This window comes from Hyla sarda, chromosome 11 (genome assembly GCF_029499605.1).
Source record: "Hyla sarda isolate aHylSar1 chromosome 11, aHylSar1.hap1, whole genome shotgun sequence".
NCBI classification, from domain to species: domain Eukaryota; kingdom Metazoa; phylum Chordata; class Amphibia; order Anura; family Hylidae; genus Hyla; species Hyla sarda.
This window is the reverse complement of record NC_079199.1, coordinates 49,703,473-49,724,169: the sequence shown is the minus strand read 5'-3', so window position 1 is coordinate 49,724,169 and position 20,697 is coordinate 49,703,473. Positions and strand designations below refer to the sequence as shown.

The 20,697-nt window shown below is 44.5% G+C and overlaps 1 protein-coding gene across 16 annotated transcripts in view; it reads left to right on the top strand.

The window, feature by feature from the left end:
- The window catches only part of CEP170B (centrosomal protein 170B), a 162,604-nt gene that overhangs the window by 100,516 nt on the left and 41,391 nt on the right, over positions 1 to 20,697 (top strand). For 14 of the 16 annotated variants that reach the window (XM_056546565.1, XM_056546564.1, XM_056546566.1 and 11 more), the window contains exons 5-9: positions 1,276 to 1,332; positions 2,307 to 2,445; positions 13,770 to 13,883; positions 18,520 to 18,993; positions 19,726 to 20,498. In XM_056546565.1, the coding sequence (XP_056402540.1) occupies positions 1,276 to 1,332; positions 2,307 to 2,445; positions 13,770 to 13,883; positions 18,520 to 18,993; positions 19,726 to 20,498 (1,557 nt within the window). The remainder of the gene's footprint in view (positions 1 to 1,275; positions 1,333 to 2,306; positions 2,446 to 13,769; positions 13,884 to 18,519; positions 18,994 to 19,725; positions 20,499 to 20,697) is intronic. The other 2 variants (XM_056546570.1, XM_056546575.1) reach the window with 1 other exon arrangement.

Sequence of the window (20,697 nt, the reverse complement as noted above, 5' to 3'; positions counted from 1 at the left end):
CACATGCTTTCTTTGTTGTCTGTAACCAAGGAGACTCATAGGAGCTGTAGGCTCAAAACTGTTGGACATTTTTCGTTAAAACGATTTGAAAAGTTAAACCATGTTCACACACCAGAATTTCCGTCCTGATTGCCGCATTGGAATTCAACATGGAGATTCTGCTGCAACAGAGTCCTATTGAATACAACAGCATTGTGCTGTGCTGTGCAGATGGCGGAATTTCCGAGCCAGATGTTTCCGGCCCGGAAATTCCAATTTCCGTGTCCGCAGAAAAAATGAAGACGTTCATTCTTTCTGCGGAGTCGGCATGGAATGAATAGCCATCTATAAGTAGTATGGCACCCACCAAAATGTATGAGCCTGTACCACCATGGTCCTCCCAATTAGAGATGAGCAAACTTACAGTAAATTCGATTTGTCACAAACTTCTCGGCTCGGCAGTTGATGACTTTTCCTGCATAAATTAGTTCAGTTTTCCGGTGCTCCGGTGGGCTGGAAAAGGTGGATACAGTCCTAGGAGACTCTTTCCTAGGAATGTATCCACCTTTTCCAGCCCACGGGAGCACCTGAAGGCTGAACTAATTTATGCAGGATAAGTCATCAACTGCCGAGCCGAAAAGTTTGTGACGAATCAAATTTACTGTAAGTTCGCTCATCTCTAGTCCCAATTCATGCAGAGTTTACAGAATTTATTAGAGAATGCACTGGGACATATTCCATGACATGATGAATTACAGTAGTGATGATAGCATTGATTCTAGACAAGTATACAATGTTGTATGAAGGCACAATATGGCTGCACATGGCCTATATATAGAACTGTAGGTGGACTTCATGTGCTACCATGCGATCTACTAAGACGTAGCCTTTGTGCATTAGGCTTTAACATCATGATAGGTGCACTTTTAACCTGCAATACTATTAAAGTATAACAGAGTCTTTCAAGTGCCATTAGCATTGACTTACAAATGTATTTATGGACTCTACAAGGGAGAAATAAAATCCCTAAGCAGTCACAATGCAAATAAATCCCTTAATGGCAGCTATGCATTTTAATACAGTCCCTCATACAATTTGCTTTCAAGCTACATATGGTGGAGGAAGTAGTGCAGTACATCTCCAAGACAATGTAACCAGAAGAACTTTTGAGTCTTCCAGTGTCTTCTTACATACATCCATTCATGTAAATTTTGTGTCTGGGATGTTGGCCATTCGTCATCATTGAATATTAAGTGTCCTGATGTTGGCGGCTTTTCCTTATCTAGCTGTATACATTTTAATTTGTATGTGTTGGAACAGATTCAGCATAAAGTCCCGGAGGAGGCATTAAAGGTTTGTGATTATATCAACTAATAGTATGGAGAAACCTTAGTCTGAAAACAAATCCCAATAACTGATAAGATAGTATAATAAAGCTGGTGATGTAATGAGTAATTCTAGGAAGTTATGAAACCAATGCATATTATTTGTTTCGGCAAAGAAGTGATAATCTTTAGGAAAAATCTGTTCTCTGTTCGCTTTGCTTTATGGGTGATCTGTATTCCAACAAGAATGTTTAAAGATTCACCTTTTAATATATTTATGTTTCAGAAGATCCATCTGTCTTCTGGTAGAGGGGTTTTCCCACAAAAGACACAGGATTATGACTACTGTGACCCAAATGGATTACAAGAATGTGGGGCCTTGACCCCTTTTAACAGAACACATTGCCACTTAAAGGGGCAGTCCATTGAAAAACAACTTATCCCCCTATCCACAGCATATGGGATCCCGTATGGGATCCCATATGGGATATGTCTGATCCCAGCAGGCTGACCCCCTGTGGCCTACTGTCTGGCGCCCCAGCGCTCTGAGAGGAGTGTGTGCTAGAGATGCCACGTGCTCCATTCATTCTTTATGGGAGCGCTGAAGAGACCCAAGTGCTGTACTCGGGTGTCTTCGGCACTCTCATAGAGAGCCGGGACACTGGGCAAGAGATTGAGAGGGGTCCCAATGGTCAGACTCTCTACGATCAAATACTTATCAGATATGTAGCCAAGAACAGTGCTAGACTATCTTTCTGTGGCCCATAGGGTAGAATAGAGTGACAGCTCACATGTCCGACTGCCACTCCATTCTGGTGATCCGTGGGGATCCAGATGTTCAGACCCCCACAGATCAGACACTTATTCCCAGTCTTCAGAATAAGAAAACCTCTTTAACCTAAATTCTGATTGCTATGCCACACACATATATATAATATGTTGTTTATTTTGGGGGGGGGGGGGGGGGGGAAGCATTCCCTTACACAATCTCTTTATTTCCAGCATGAAAAATACACCAGCCAACTACAAATGAATTTAAAGACTTCAGTAAAATCAAGGCCAGAGCAAGTCAAGGAACACCCACCTCAAGTGGAATCAGTGCCAGGGAAGCAGGAAAAGTCTGACAAGAAAGCTCCCAGTGGTAAGTCTGGTTTTGTCTTGCATGATTGCCCTTTTCTAGATTATTGAAACACCCAAAGCCCAACATGTTAGATGGCAGTCAGCTGACTTATTGTTTGACAGACAGCTGCCTCTCTCGATCTCTCCATACACCTGTAAACTTGGCCAAGAGACATAATGGAGCGTTCAATGATGACCTTATGTATCATGTACTTGTATGGTGGCCCTCAGCTGTCTGTGCCCACAACTAGCAGCCAGGATACTAATTCCATTGAGGAAACTGTAAATGGACCTGCCAAATAATGCTGAGAAACTTCCTTTGAACCTTATGTAGATTAAAAAGACAGTAAGAAAGAAACCTAGACATGCCTTATACAGAACCATACAGGGTATTCTGACCCTGTTGGTTTCCTTTCACTAATAATTATTTATTAGGAGACAACAGTCATGTATGCCTTAGTGCAGGGGTCCTCAAACTACGGCCAGCGGGCCACATGCGGCCCCCGGAGCGCATTTACCCGGCCCGCCGGGTGTTTTTGCCTTAGGACATCCCTGTGTTCCGAAAGATGCTTTCGGAACACAAGGATGCCTCTGAAGTCCCTGCGGCCCGCGTTTACTTTAAAAACGCGGGGACCGCCGGGAGCAGGCGCACGCAGCAACGTCACTGACGTCCGAAGAGTGCGCCCATGGCAACTGAGCGCGGAGCGGAAGAGAAGAAGCAAGGATGCGCGCGCTGGCAGTAGGTAAGTGTTTACCAGCGGCGCGTCCCTTCAGTGTTCTGACCACCGATCCTCCGGTCCTGCTATGGCCGGAGCGGTGGTCGGAACACTGAAATGGGGCAGTACACAGGCATACAGCCTCCAGCCATACTTTATGGCTGGAGGCTGTATGCCTGTGGGGGAACATACTGCCAACGTAATTTGGGGGACTATACTGCCAGCCTAATGTTAGGGAACATACTGCACCTAATGTGGGGGAACATACTGCACCTAATGTGGGGAACTATACTGCCAGCCTAATGTGGGGAACTATACTGCCAGCCTAATGTGGGGGAACTATACTGCACCTAATGTGGGGGAACATACTGCACCTAATGTGGGGGAACATACTGCCAACCTAATGTGGGGGACTATATTGCACCTAATGTGGGGGAACATACTGCAAGCCTAATGTGGGGGACTATATTGCACCTAATGGGGGGGAACATACTGCACCTAATGTGGGGAACTATACTGCACCTAATGTGGTGGGAACTATACTGCACCTAATGTGGGGGACTATACTGCACCTAATGTGGGGGAACTATACTGCAAGCCTAATGTGGGGGACTATATTGCACCTAATGTGGGGGAACATACTGCAAGCCTAATGTGGTGGACTATATTGCACCTAATGTGGGGGAACATACTGCAAGCCTAATGTGGGGGACTATATTGCACCTAATGTGGGGGACTATACTGCCAGCCTAATGTGGGGGACTATATTGCACCTAATGTGGGGGACTATAATGCACCTAATGTGGGGGAACATACTGCAAGCCTAATGTGGGGGACTATATTGCACCTAATGTGGGGGAACTATACTGCCAGCCTAATGTGGGGGACTATATTGCACCTAATGTGGGGGGGGGGGGGACATACTGCCAACGTAATGTGGGGGACTATACTGCACCTAATGTGGGGGAACATACTGCAAGCCTAATGTGGGGGACTATATTGCACCTAGTGTGGGGGAACTATACTGCACCTAATGTGGGGGAACTATAATGCACCTAATGTGGGGGAACTACAACCTAATGTGGGGGAACTATACTGCACCTAATGTGGGGGGGGGGGAACTACAACCTAATGTGGGTGAACTATATTGCACCTAATGTGGGTGAACTATACTGCACCTAATGTGGGGGGGGGGGGGGGGCTACAACCTAATGTGGGTGAACATACTGCAAGCCTAATGTGGGGGACTATATTGCACCTAATGTGGGGAACTATACTGCACCTAATGCAGGGGAGCTATACTGCACCTAATGTGGGGGAACTATACTGCACCTAACGTGGGGAACTGTACTGCACCTAATGTGGGGAACTATACTGCACCTAATGTGGGGGGGGAACTACAACCTAATGTGGGTGAACTATACCGCACCTAATGTGGGGGGGGGGGGGCTACAACCTAATGTAGGGGAACTACTACCTAATGTGGGGGAATTGTACTGCACCTAATGTGGGGGAATTGTACTGCACCTAATGTGGGGGAATTGTACTGCACCTAATGTGGGGGAACTGTACTGCCAACCCTAATTTGGGGGAACTATACTGCCAACCCTAATGTGGGGGAACTACAACCGAATGTGGGGGGATCTATACTGCCAACCTAATGTGGGGGGAACTGTGCTGTGTACTTAAAGTGGTAGTCCACTAATAAGATATATACCATATATACTCGAGTATAAGCCTAGTTTTTCAGCACGATTTTTCGTGCTGAAAACGCCCCCCTCGGCTTATACTCGAGTGAACTCTCCGCCTGTCAATCCCTTCTCAGTGGTATTCAACTTGCGGACCTCGAGATGTTACAAAACTACAGCTCCCAGCATGCCCGGACAGCCATCGGCATGCTGGGAGTTGTAGTTTTGAAACATCTGGAGGTCCGCAGGTTGTAGACCACTGCTGCCTTCGTCATCATCCAGACCCCCCTTTAGTTTTCTACTCACCTCCCCTCAGTGGTAAGGAAGGGTGAGCTGGTCTGTGACGTCCCTGCGCATTAACGTCCCGGGGCCGGCCCAGAGCGGAGAAGAGGGCCTCCCGGTCAAGATGGACAACCTGGAACGAGTAACCCTCCCCACCGGACGGTCCCTGCAGCATAGATGGCCCGGACCAGCTCACCCTTCCTTCCCACCGAGGGGAGGTGAGTAGAAAACTAAAGGGGGGTCTGGATGATGATGAAGGCCGCAGTGGTCTTCAACCTGCGGACCTCCAGAGGTTTCAAAACTACAACTCCCAGCATGCCCGGACAGCCATCGGCTGTCCGGGCATGCTGGGAGTTGTAGTTTTGCAACATCTGGAGGTCCGCAGATGTTGAAGACCACTGATGATGGGATTAACAGGCGGTGATGATGTATTTCCCACCCTAGGCTTATAGTCGAGTCAATAACTTTTCCTGGGTTTTTGGGTTGAAATTAGGGGTCTCGGCTTATATTCGGGTCGGCTTATACTCGAGTATATACGGTAAGTGTGCATAGAAATTTATTCATGTTTTGTTATCTATAGTCCGGCCCTCCAACGGTCTGAGGGACCGTGAACTGGCCCCCCCGTTTAAAAAGTTTGAGGACCCCTGCCTTAGTGTCTCCTTTTGTAGTTGGCACTTTTTTTTTTGCCAACTGGTGATAAGGTAGTATGAGTAAACCCCAAGTTTATCCAGGAACTGGTAAATATGGTTGCAATAATAGGAGACCAGATAGGATCTACAACAAAATCCTCATATACTCTCTGCTCAGTCACTAGATCTTTATCTTATAGATAGTAGATGCATGGGATGGGAAGGGGGGTGGGGGTTGGGTTGGGATGTTTCTCAGCCATCTCAATGAGGAAGTGTATACAAATCCCTGAGGATGTGTTCTACATTTTTGCAGAAAGGGTTATTTTTATGTGCTCTTTTTACTATGTAAGCTTATACTGTCTCTATTTGCCACCCAGGCATGTGTAGGCCAACAACAGACCTTATGTTAAAAGGGTTGTGCAGGTTTGGAATAACGTGGCTGCTTAATTTCTAAAATAACATTGCACCTGTTTACACATAGTATTTGGTATTGTACCCTAGCTTAAGGTGAATGGGGCTGAGCTGCAATTCCATATACAACCTGTAAACAGTGTATGGTATCTGGGAAAGAACCAGCACTGTGCCCAGGACTCCATGTCCGAATGGGTGCTCAGCAACTGCGGACAAGACTCAATGTCCCATAGGCATCTAATCCACTGGAAAAAAAAGCGGCACTATGGAGTAACGTGAAATAGCGTAGTTTTTAGTCACCCATCCAAGTTACGCTACCAAGGCCTTGAAAAAGGTGTGAAGACTGCAACATAGCACTGTAACTTGGATGGGTGAATAAAAACCATGCTATTTCACGTTACTCCAGAGTGGCGCTTCTTTTTCCAGTGGATTAGAAACCTGTAAACAGGTGTGGCTTCTGTTCAGAATAATGAACTATATTTATTCTGTATGACCCCTTTAAGAAATAACACTACATCTAGTGCTGTTAATTTGGACACATTTATCTTTTTCTAGATAACTCTGTGTACTGCAAAGTTGCAAGTAACAAAATCCACTATAAAATATCCAAGAAAACTTTGCATTCCTAAGTAACTTTGATACATGTATCTTGTGAAGGAATCTTACCATAATGTTTTTATCCAAAAAGAACACAATGTGTCTAAAGTCTCTTTTGTGCATCTCCAGTATCCCATGACACTCAATTTGCATTACGTTTTGGAATATTTACAAGATGACACCTTATGTAGCCTAGAAATAATCTGGTATTCACACTATAACTTGAAACATCACTGGTGTCCTTGAGTCTGGGCACCAAAGAATAAGACTGCCCTAAGATTATGGTCTGGCCGGGTAAATAGGGTTGGGATTAGGGATGGGGCATACATCTAAAACAAGTGCTGTGAACAGGTGTGGCACTGTTTTTGGAAGAAAGTACCTTTTTTTTTTTTTTATAAAGTGGGGGTATAAAATATAAATATATGTAAAAAATAATGTAGATCCAGTGAATTAATTTAAAACAATGTATTGTATAATAGTGCTTGTGGTGTCCTTTGTAGGGCCCTTACATCGGACTCACCACAATAAACAAGGTAGTGAATGTATAAGATATTCATATAATGAAATGAAATAAAATAGACATAATATTCGGGGTAAAAACGTGCTGGTATCCCAGTGTGGCAAATAGTCTGTAGCCCTTATAGATGTATGCACTGAGATCGTGCCTTGTATGGTTGATTACAAATATCATTTTTTTCTGAGTAGCGATGTCTCTGTATAGATCATATCTGGTCAGGATACTGCATGCGGCAGCGTGTTGGTAAGGGGTTAAAATCAATGCGCTCTGCGGCGCTGGGGTTTCCTTGTGTATATCCCACTCTAACCTGGTGGCACAGGGCTAGAGATTGGTGAGTGGGATATAGATAGTCTCTTAATTGTAAACCTTTGGGTGCATGAGGCTAGGTTCTGAAATTTTGAGTGGATTTGGGGATTTGGCACACTGTGCTTCTTACCAGCAATGTCCTGGAGCCTGGTTGCCGGAAAAAAGGTCCACTGGCAGGCAGGATGCGTACAACCCCAGAAGCGTGCTCCGGTGAATTTCTTGCGATCCAGTGAATGATGGTAAAGATCGTCAAGTTTGCCAATACCGGGGTACAGGTGATAGAGGCTAGACGCGTTTCAAGTTACTCATCTACCTCTTTTTCAATAGCAATTGAGGACAGGCTGAAACATCAGGACAGGCGGCACTGGAGCGTCGTCAGGGAACAGAGCTGAAGGAACTGGTACACAGAATAGCAGAATACACAGGAGGTACGCTTTCTCTTAGGCAGCAAAGCACAAAGATCTGGCAAGGACAGGAAGGAAGTGTGGGGTTATGTAGACACAGGACCAGACAAGCACCTATCAATGGTGTGCTGGCCCTTTAAATCTGAGTAAGCAGGCACGCGCGTGCCCCCAGGAGGCAGGGGTGCACACAGATAGCAGGGAACAATGGAGGGGACAGAGATACGGAGAAAAGAGCGAGAGCCCAGCGTTCGCATGCGGGCGGCGGCAGAAGCAGCACAGGAGGACGGGACTGGAGCGCGCTCGCAGCCAACATGTCTGGCTGCAGCGCTACTTTTAACAGTACCCTCCCCCCCCCTCTTGTTGCGCCTTTAAAAAGTTTCGGACCAGGTCGTGGTCCAAGATATTCTCCTTCGGCCCCCAGGACCTTTCCTCAGGACCAAACACCTTCCAGTCCACTAGAAAATGACGTCTCCCTCTGACGGTCTTCGACGCCAGAATCTCCTTAACTTTAAAGACATCAGAAGAACCAGACACGGGAGTGGAAAGAAATACTTTTTCCGATTGATAACAACTGGCTTGAGAAGGGAGACGTGAAAATTATTTGGAATACGTAGGTAGGAAGGCAGAAGGAGCTTGTATGAAACTGGATTATGGTCCCAGTAATCGAGGGCCCAGTTTGTAGCTGGGAACCCTGAAACAGATAAATGTGGATGAGAGCCAGACCTTGATGCCATGAGAGAATGTCGGAGGAGGCCTTCTCTTCTTATCCGCCTTAGATTTTATACGAGAGGAGGCTTGAAGCAAAGAACGCTGGGTCTCCTGCCAGATGGACATGAAATCTCGAACTTGTTCGTCAACAGCTGGCACACCAAAATAGCATGGAAGGGGTAAAGGGGGACTTAGGAAGATGACCGTAGACTAAAAAGAATGGAGACGTCTTTGTGGTGGTAGGAGAACTCTGCCCTGGGTAAGATACCCAATCGTCTTGTCGGGCCAAGACAAAATGACGAAGATGATCCCCGGGATTTCATTTACTCATTTCTCCCTGGCCATTGGTCTGGGGATGATAAGCAGAAGAAAAGTCCAGCTTGATTTTTAGACATGAACAGAGGGCCTGCCAGAACTTGGAAACAAATTCCACACCACGATCCGAAACGATGTGAGTAGAAAGGCCATGTAGGCGAAAGATATGTTTGAAGAAAGTGTTTTGCCAGCTGAGGAGCAGATGGAAGACCAGGTAAAGGAATGAAATGAGCCATCTTAGAGAACCGGTCAACAACAACCCAGATGACCGTATTGTTACAGGAAGGCGGCAGATCGGTGATAAAGTCCATAGCAATGCCGGAATAGGCAAAGGTTGTAAGAGTCCTGCAGGTCTCTGCCGTGGAGTCTTGTCGCGAGCATAGATAACACAGGAACAGACAAAATTTGTGACATCGAGTTCTAGGTGTGGCCACCAATAATGCCAAGAGATTAATTGGAAGGACTTCTGTACTCCTGAATGTCCTGCCAATAAAGAAGAATGTCCCCAGTTCAAAACTCTACGTCTCAGTTGAGGTGGCACGAAGGATCTCCCAGGTGGAACATGCTGGAGGTCAACTGGAGCAGCAGAAATCAAACGCACAGGTGGTACAATATGCCATGAAGTGGAATCCAGCCCAACCACATCGGAGGACCTAGAGAGGGCATTGGCTCTGACATTCTTATCCGCAGGACAGAAATGAATGAAGAAGTGAAACCTGGAAAAGAAAAGAGACCATCTAGCATGCCGAGGGTTCAGGTGCTGAGCAGACTGAAGGTATAAGAGATTCCTATTATCCGTATAGATGCTGACTGGATGAGAAGAACCCTCCAATAGATGTTGCCACTATTCTAAGGCAAGTTTAATAGTGAGGAGTTCCCGATCTCCAATAAAGTAGTTCCTTTCTGCAGGTGAAAGTCTACAGGTAACAGTTTTTGCCTTTTGGAGGGTTTTTGAGTCAAGATGGCACCAGCTCCTACAGATGAAGCATCTACCTACAAAAAAAGGGTTTCTCACAATCAGGTCTTGAGAGGACAAGAGCAGAGGCAAATGCAGATTTTAAACGAGAGAAGGCCTCTTTGGCTTCAGGAGACCAAGACTTGGGATTACAGTTCTTTTTCGTGAGAGCCACAATCGGGACGACCAAGGAAGAAAAATGTGGAATGAACTGGTTATAATAATTGTCAAAGCCCAAAAAGCGTTGTATAGCTCGAGGCCAGTCCAAAACTGCAGACAACTTATCAGGGTCCATCTGTAAGCCTTGGTTGGAGACAATGTAACCAAGAAATGGAAGACCTGATCTCTCGATTAGGCATTTCTCAAGCTTGGCATAGAGATGATTATCCCTGGGGGTGCTGAAGAACCTGTCAGATAGGAGGTCAATGCTTTTCCAAACTGGACGAAAGAATCAGAATATCATCAAGATACACCACTACACATGTATAGAGTAAATCGCGGAAGATGTCGTGAAGACAGCAGGAGCATTACAAAGGGCAAAAGGCATCACAAGATACTCAGTGTCCATCACGGGTATTAAAGGCAGTCTTCCATTCGTCTCCTTCATGTATTCAAATGAGATTATATGCTTCCCCCCGCAAATCCAATTTGGAGAAAATCTTGGCACCCCGTGGACGATCAAAGAGTTCAGAGATCAAAGGTAGAGGATAGCGATTCTTGATCATTCTTGATTAATCATGATTATTGTTTAATCCCCAGTAATCCATAGAAGGACGGAGAGAACCATCCTTCTTCCTGACAAAGAAGCATTCAGCACCGGCAGGGGAGGAGGATTTTCGTATGAAACCCTTTTTGGAGGTTCTCTTGTATATATTTAGCCATAGCTTGCGTCTCTGGGACTGACAAAGGATACATTCTTCCCTGGGGAGACGTAGTCCCAGGCTGTTGATCAATCCTAAGAACAATGTGGTGGAAGAGATTCAGCCTGCTTTTTGCAGAACACATCCAAATAATCCTGAAGAGGAAGAGGCAGGCTCGGCATAGCAGGAGGCGAAGAGACCATCTTAGGCTGGATAGACTCAAGACAGTGGTTTTGGCAAAAAGGTCCCCAACGAGTGACCTCACCAGATTTCCAGTCGAGATGCGGAGTATGACGTTGAAGACCAAGGAGAAGCTCCGAAGTACACCGAGGAAGCACGTAGAACACAATTCTCTCCTTATGTAAGACTCCTCCTTGCATGATGAGAGGTTCAGTGCGGAAAAGCACCATACAATTAAGGTTTTCTCCTTTGACAGAAGAGATATACAAAGGCTTAGCAAGCCAAGTCACTTGGAGACGATGTCTATGGACCAAGGAAGCAGCAATAACATATCCTGCGGAACCTGAGTCCAAAAAGGCTGAGGCGTAGTCAAACGAGGAGAGGTAGTATTCACACCCAGGGACACCTCTCCTACGTGCCCTAGGTGCGAGCGTTTCCCAGACGCTGTGGATGTAAATAACCGTCTTTGAGAAAGTGCTCCGGACTGGCACAATAGAGGCATAAATTCTCACTGCATCGACGGATTCTTTCCTGCTGTGTAAGGCCGAGTTCGATCCACCTGCATAGCCTCTTCGAAAGAAGATAAAGGAGGACCTTGGAACACCGGCTCCAGATGGTAAAATTGCCGTGTTCGGACAGGTTCCCTCTCCAAACTAAGTTTAGTTCACTTTGGGAAGACGGAGGATCTCATGCAGTGAGAGCGTCCTTGATTCTACTAGAAAGTCCAATTCGGAAGCTAAGGTGTGGAGTTGAACCGCGTAATTTACAACTGAAGAGTCCCCTTGGCAGAGGTTCAGTAAAGTTGTCTCGGCAGAGGAAACACGTGCAGGTTCTTCAAAGACATTGTGGAATTCAGAGAGGAAGGCCTACAGGTTAGAAGACACCGGATCATTAAGATCCCAATGAGAAGTTGCCAGGCCATGGCTTTTCCAGACAGCAGACTGAGCACAAATGCCACTTTAGCTCACTCCATTGGGAACTGATCCGCCATGAGTTTCAAAATGCATAGGCCACTGGGTCACAAAACCTCTACACAAATTGGGATCTCCTTCATACTTCGTAGGCAAGGATAAACAAAGCTCAGATCCGGAAAAAACTGCAGGGAGTAGAGGAGCCTCTGGAACAGGTTGCGGCGGCTGCTGTTGTTGCTGATGAACGGAAAGCAACTGTTGCATCATAGCAGACAACTGATTCAGCTGTTGCGCCTGACGAGCTAACTGTTGCGACTGTTGAGCCACGAAGGTGGAATGATCCATAACATCAGGCAGAGGCATCCCAGCGGGATCCATGACTGGACCTTACTGTGACGGCAGTGGTGAAGTGGATCCGCTGAACCTGTGTGGATGATAGCATGGGCCGTACCAGGGAGTGGAGTCTAAGGTGCTGATGGGTTTTCACCAGAGCCCGCCGCAAAGCGGGATGGTGTTGCAGCGGCAGGCGGCACCCAGGTCGCTACCCCTGATACGACTCGTACAGACTGGCTGCCGAGGTGTAACGTGGTACAGGAAGGATGAGGCAAACTCGTAGTTAGGGACAGGCGGAAAGGTCAGGACAGGTAGCACTGGAGCATGGTCAGGGAACGGAGCTGAAGCAACTGGTACACAGAATAGCCGAACACACAGGAGGTACGCTTTCTCTTAGGCAGCAAGGCACAAAGATCCGGCAAGGACAGGAAGGAAGTGTGGGGTTATATAGACACAGGACCAGACAAACACCAATCAACAGTTTGCTGGCCCTTTAAATCTGAGAAAGCCAGCGCGCGCCCTAGGAGGTGGGGTTGCATGCACTGACAGCAGGGAACAGTGGAGGGGACAGAGATGCGGAGAGGAGAGTGAGAGCCTGGCATCCGCGATGCGAACGGCGGCAGAAACAGCATGGAGGACTGGGCCGGAGCACTCGCAGCCAGTACATCTGGCTGCAGCGCTACTTGTGACAGTCACAGGCAATAAATATGTAAATTGAGATGGAGGAGCCCCGCCCCCTTCCCTCGATTCACTTAATTTAGCAGAGGAATTTCTGGGGACATATATCAGGATCTACTGGAAATATGTAAGTAAGTGACCTCTTGTTGAACTCCTGTTCACCCTCATAACCCAGTGTATAAGGTTTAGTGTGGGTGAACAGGCTGACAGTTTAAACATGATCCAATAAACAGTTATAGCATTTATTTACCTTGTGTGGTGCCATCTAGTGCAATATACATGTCCAGCTACTGAGCCAAGTGCTGGTGGACACACATGCTCTGTTACTCTCCCCACAGACAGGTGTCTGCATAATGATCCTCTGTTCCCTGCAGGGCTGCAAATAGAAATAGGTTTCTACTCTGCTTGGCAGACAAGGAGCAGAGCCTCTGCAGCATATGACTGTATAGTAAGGAGCGACAATATTATTAGCTGCCAGAGAGGGAAGGAGACTGATTCTGTCCAGAGCATGTCCTTAGCTGCACAGATAAGCAACACCAAAAGGGTAAAACGTCGAGCCAAAGAAACATGATAAAAGAAAAGACATTTTTTAAATGTTAGAAACAATGTAAATTACATAACAGCGATTAACATAATTTCTTGAGTTTTGGTATAAATATGTATGATATATGGGATAACTGCTTTGTTATATTTTTTTAGAGCTAATGCAATTGAATATATATATATATATATATATATATATATATATATATATATATATATATATATATATATATATATATATATATAGTGACAATAAAATTCAGAACAAAACAAGAGAACAGTTTCACATGGCTTGATGAATTTCTGTCCTTAGAACCTTCATTATATCGCACACCACTATATGGCCAGCCATCCTGGTGGGGAGAAGATGATGCCAACAATAAGCATCAGAAACATGAAGGTAGGAGGCCAGAAGAAGAATATTCAGGTATGCACACCTAAGCTGTGTTTTCTCAGTGCTCCTTATATCAATTCATAGAGAAGGTACCTTTATCACGAGTAGAGCCCTTATTGAGACAACCCTGTCAGTAGATAGTGTTAGTAGATAGTGTTGTCCTCGTTTATGGTGGGCATACACCTTTTTAATATTTTTGCCATCATACCCATACACATGGGCCTTCACCATGACATTCATGGATTGCCGGCTTATCCCTCCCTGAACAAAAGGATGGGGTGGCAAAAATACAGCATGTCTGAACCTTCTCTATATCTGCTGGCCACACACCTTGGAGAGGCATACAGATATCTTTGTTTGATCTTGTAACTAATTTTTTGGGGTCCGCGCCTGCTCCGTGGCAAGGTCCCAGCATGAGAATATGAAGTTATAGTGCTGTGATGTCGTATTTCCTGCCGGGAGCTCTGATTGGTTAATTGGTGCAGACTAATCAGAGCTCCTGGAGGGGAATATGAAATCACCGCACAGTATCTTCATATTCCCTGCTGGGAGCCAGCCAGCCTGGGGACTGAGTGCAGTGCTGCCCTCACCTCCGTAAGAGGTACAAAAGTGAAGGCACCATCGGTTAGGGCATAATGCGATCTAAGAGAAGGTCCTTTTACTTACTTAGCTGGTCCCACATGATTGACGTACAAGACTTCATGGTGGGAACGAGTTAGGCCGGGGAGGAAGCGTGACTCTGCAAGAGTCGTCCAGCCCCCCTGACTGTTCACCGGCATTACAAGACAGCATGAATATAACTTCACAAACCGTGGCCAAAGTAAGGAAAAGGACCTTCTTTTTCGATCGCATTATGCCCTAACTGATGATACCTGCACCTTCGTACCTCTTTCAGCGGTGACAGTTTAGCTTTATATGTTAAGTCTGTGTGTTTCCCAACCGGGGGGCCTCCAGCTGTTTCAAAACTACAACTCCCTTCATGTCCGGACTGCCAAAGGCTGCCCAAACATACTGGAAGTTGTAGTTTTGCAACAGCTGGAGGCGCCAAGATCACCAAAGGGCCTGAAGAAGCGTCAACAGGCGTGAAACGGACGCGGTCGTCCAGGTGAGACGTCCCTGCCTATGATGCTCTACACACGGCACTCTAGGGATGCTGTGTCTGTACATTGTCTCTGTTCACATTCTACATTGAACAAATAAATTCATTGCAAGAGAGCTGCCAGGGTGAGTACGTTTTTCTCCTCTCACTATTTGGATTTGTCAGATGGATTTTCTATTTGAACGCACTGCTCTAATTCTCATAGACAGTCTTCCCATTTTAGTGCACTATTAGCCAAGCAATACTTCAGGTGTCTGCCTAGGAGATGGGGGCGGTGCCGAGTGTGTCACTCTGTATTGTGGATAACTATCTTGTGTATTTCTTCTGTACTAATCGCCACCTGGTATGCCCTGCAGATCTCGCTCATGTAACCAACTATTTTTACTAGAATTACATGCTGGCTGTTCAAATGAATGGCTGACCATGTAATACATAGACAGGATGGAGGAGGTCCTAGCATATGTTATGGGGTTGTCTTCATGAGAAACCCCCTTCTAGTTCCCTATAGAGTAGATTCATGTGGTCTGATGTCTTTGGAGACTACCTTGCAGGTAACTGATGCATTTTGTTATTAAAGTTGAGCATAAGATCCAAACTGTGCATTTCATCTATAGCATCTGATAGTTTTCCCTGATAGTTTTCCCTGTAGTTTTCCCCAGTCATGGCCGTAAATGTTGGCACTCCTGAAACTATTCTAGAAAATTAAGTATTTTTCACAGAAAAGGATTGCAGTAACACATGTTTATTCCCTTTGTGTGTATCAGAACTAAAATCCAAAAAAGCGAGGAAAAAAAGCTAATTGGACATAATGTCACACCAAACTCCAAAAATGGGCTGGACAAAATGATTGGCACCCTTAACTTTATATTTAGTTGCCCACCCTTTGGAAAAAATATCTGAAATCAGTCGCTTCCTATAACAATCAATAAGCTTCTTACACCTCTCAGCCGGAATGTTGGACCACTTTTCCTTTACAAACTGCTCCAAGTCTCTCTTATTGGAAGGGCACGTTTTCCCAACAGCAATTTTAAGATCTCTCCACAGGCGTTCAATGGGATTTAGATCTGGACTCATTGCTGGCCACTTCAAAACTCTCCAGCACTTTGTTGCCATCTATTTCTGGGTGCTTTTTGACGTATGTTTGGGGTCATTGTCCTGCTGGAAGACCCAAGATCTTTGACGCAAACCCAGCTTTCTGACACTGGGCTGTGCAGTGCGACCCAAAATCCGTTGGTAATCCTCAGATTTTCTGATGCCTTGCACACATTCAAGGCACCCAGTTCCAGAGGCCGCAAAACAGCCCCAAAACATCATTATACCTCCACCATATTTCACTGTAGGTACTGTGTTCTTTTCTTTGTAATCCTCATTCCATTTTCGGTAAACAGTAGAATGAACGGCTTTACCAAAATACTCTATCTTGGTCTCATCTGTCCACAAGACATTTTCCCAGAAGGATTTTGGCTTACTCAAGTTCATTTTGGCAAAATGTAGTCTTTCTTTTTTATGTCTCTGTGTCAGCAGTGGGGTCCTCCTGGGTCTCCTGCCATAGCGTTTCATTTCATTTAAATGTCGACGGATAGTTCGTGCTGACATTGATGCTCCCTGAGCCAGCAGGACAGCTTGAATATCTTTGGAACTTGTTTGGGGCTGCTTATCCACCATTCGGACCATTTTTGGAGTTTGGTGTGACATTATGTCCAATTTGCTTCTTTTTCCTACCTTTTTTGGTTAAGTTCCAATACACACAAAGGAAATAAACATGTGTATAGCAAAACATGTGTTACTGCAAACATTTACAGCCATGACTGTAAGTGCCATCTATTGTATCTGGCAGCCAATAGTCTTGTTTCTCCTTGAGCATGAGAGATACATATTCTGTCGATGTCTAACTTAACTTTTAATATAGTAAGTCAATGTACAACCTTTACATTGTTTTTAAAAGTGTTGCTAGGCACTATCTCCTTTGCTCCTTGCTTTGTAAAGCCTAGTTTATTTTTAACATATTTGTTTTGGGTGACTAGGTAGTAAATCCAATAAACAAAAAGGTTTGTAGTCTGCACGTAATGTGAACACTCATTTATTCATGCACTCATTTTATTTGTTGGGAGGATTATTGCTGTTTTGTCCTACTTACTATGGGGAATAAATGTGGCGGTGATGCCTTGTAAATGATCTCTTAGGCAAGTGCATTAAGAACTTCAGGAGTACCATACAATATGTTATCAGAGGTAAATTCAAGCTCCTGGTTAACAGGGTCCCCAACTACAACATCTCATCTCATTTATAGTCCTAGAGGAAGAAATATATATTTATAGTGTTACTGTGTATTATGTCATGTCCTATTCATTTTAACCTAAAGCTTGCTTAGATATTAACATTCATTGAATTTAGAAAATGTTTTTTAAGCATTTCCTTATTATGTTTAGTTCATTATACTTATGTGCTAATAAAAATTATTTGAACAGAAGAAGAAATATAATGATGGCACTCGCTTTAGGAGTTGCTTAAATCCTGCCTTTATTAATTCCATCTAACGTCAGAGGTGCCAGAGGTAACAGTGAATTCCCTGGACTTAGACAAAGCTGGACACACTGCAAAATGTTTGTCCCCAGTTACCTCTGACCTTGGATGGACTGAATAAAGGCATGAATAATGAAAATCCCATGATGAGTGCTGTCACTATATTTTTTCTTCTTCTATGGATATATGGTGAAGCTTGACGTTTACTTTGGTGACAAAGCACCTCTGTTGGGAGTGTGACTGGTTGATCTGTCTTTGGTGAGGTCCCACATGGTTTGGACTGTGGGTTATGGCACTGGCCATTACATTTGTATTCTACGTGTCTCATACATACTACTGGTCTCCTCATAGGTGACAAAGATACAAAGAAAACATTAGGCCCCTTAGGCCTCAGGGCCCTGGGGCTAACAGACGGCTGACTTATCTAAGACATGGAGCCAAGGTCATAGCTATAAGGGGTGCAGAGGTAACAGTCACACATGGGCTCTGATGTCTAAGTGACCAGAGCTCAGAGACCATTTTGCCACAGGGTGTTATTTAAGCTGCTTTTTAGGATTGGGGCCTAGGGGCTTCAAGTTACATTTTTTTGATATATATTATGAGATAATATGATTTTTTTGAATTTTTTTTTTAACATCTTGTTTTAGGGCTCATGATCACTGTTGTATTATGGCTTCATTTTGTCTAGAGCTGTAATTGGGCTTCTAAACAAGTTTATTGGCCCTTTCATCCCCAGTTTCATATGGTGGGGTTGGGAGTACCATCATCAAATTCCATACATTTGGAGATATTAGAGTCCAACTGAGCCTGTAGAGCAGTGAACAGAGCCTGTATGACTCTATACTATAGGAGCCACACAGCTTCTATTCACTGCTGTACAGGCTGTGTACATTTGCCTTTAAGCTAACCATAGACCTGATGCATTTTGACTTCTGCCATCTAACAGTATGATAATCTTTAATCTCATAAGTGCTTATGATTTGTAGCCCATTAAGCTATAGAATTAATATTTCATGATGTACCATTCCCTTTTCTATTATGTTTAAGATCGGCCAAAAGAAATGCTTCAACATGATGAAGAACTGAATGGCAACTTAGGGTACAGAGATTCTGCTGACCAATCACTCTACTCCTTCCGAAGGGAACCCAGCTACTTTGAAATTCCTACAAAGGACTTTCAGCAACCAGCCAAATCTCCAGAGACTCAAGTCCATGAAATTCCTACTAAAGACACAGATAACGTTACACCCCCAGTGATGCAGAGCCATGCCTCTTTCACTATTGAGTTTGATGACTGTCGGCCTGGAAAAATAAAGATCAAGGATCACGTCACTAAGTTCTCAATGAGACAGAGGAGAACAGTAGGCAAGGAAACCGCCCCAAATGAAATGATATCTGTTGAAAATAAAGTAGCCGACTGGTTGGTTCAAAACGACCCCAGTTTAATAAGAAGGCCGTCTCCTGGAGAAGATGTCTACAGTACCAAGAGTGACCTTCCCATCCACAACAGGACTCTCAAAGGTAAGTCTGTAAATTAGAGTATAACTGTAAAAGTGCCCATACACATTAAATGAACATCAGAGTGATTTCAGCAAGATCGTCTGACCAATCTGTATGGTGTGTTCAGCTGACCACTTCTAAAGGTAGCGTACGATTACCTTTTTTTTATGTAATAGTTTATTGATACATTTTGCTGAAGTTTGGATTCACAGCTAAATGTAGCTAGCCTTTCTTTACATGGGGACAAAAAATTAGTTAACATCTCTAGCCCGATATTATTTAAATACATTGACTAAGGCAGACTGGTCTATTGGTGCTTTCCCTGGCACTCCACACCTGGTGCACATACAAAGATTGCTACACCCCTAGTATCTGGACACCTCTGTCCCTCCCCTGTTGGTTAATAGTAGTATTTAAAATAAATACAATTTTTGTAAGCTTGCATAACTTAGCAGTTTATCTATACCAGTCTAGCTAGTATATAACTTTCAACACTCAAGATTCCTTTTAGCAATCAGCAGATGGAACAATATTATTATTCTTTGTAGAAAATAAAACGGTAAAGGTACGACATGTATTAATGGCTACCGTATAATACTTCATTTCCTCTTTTATGGCCACTGTCTTTCTCTGGCAAAATCGTCTGTTTGCTGGGGATGCCTGGAGGCAAGGTGGATGGTTTTTTAAATGAATTGTCTGATGAGATCCCCTTTTAGTTTGTTCAATGCATGATTATTGTATTCATTATTTCAGGTAACCGACATGAAGATGGCACTCAAAGTGATTCAGAAGATCCAGCAGTACCTATTCCTGAGAAGGAGAACACACAGTCTGAACTGGGCAAGCTTCAGCGACAGATAAAGCGGGATCCTGAAGAACTTCTCCACAGTCAGCAAGCCTTTGTTATAGAATTCTTCGATGACGATGCACCACGAAAAAAGAGGTCTCAGTCCTTCACACACAGTGCAAATGCCTCACAAACTGAAGCCGAATCTGCCAACAAAGGCAAAAATGACAAGAAGAAAGGTGTTATAATTGCAGAGAAGATCACTACTAATGGAACTACCACAGCCCCTCTAGTTCCAAAACCCCTGGTAAATTCTTCTTTTCCCCAAAGGTCCAATTCTTTTAGGAGAGAAAAGACTGAGGACCGAATAAGTACTCCGGGACCTGTAACAGCAAAACCTCCAGTAAAGAGCTTTGGTAGCATTGGGAAGAAATCAAAGTTTGCTCAGGAGTTTGTGGCCGAGTATTTGCGGGAGCAGGCTGAGGTCTCAAAAGACTTGGTAGAGAAACCTCTGACATTGCCATTATTAACAGCAGTCTCCTCATCAGCCAGCCATCAAGTACAAGCCTCCTTAATGGAACCAACACCTCCACCATCTGTAGTACCACCTCCTGAATGTACACTGGTGAGAGTGAAGAAAACCGAAGAGGAAGACAACCTGAGTGATGCTGGGACATATACTATTGAAACAGAGAATCAAGATAAAGAAGTTGAAGAAGCTAGGAAAATGATAGACCAGGTAAAGTAAAGGTTGAGTTTTTTTTCCTTTACTTAGTAGATAAGAGAGAGACCATGTTGATGTTTCAAAATATATTCATTAATTGTTGAGAAAAAACTAAGCGCAAACTTCCCCTGTAAAACTTTAAGTTGGCCCAAAACAACAGAAGTTGCAATGTCAAGGCTGAATATTTATACTGAGACCTGACATGGCCCTTCCA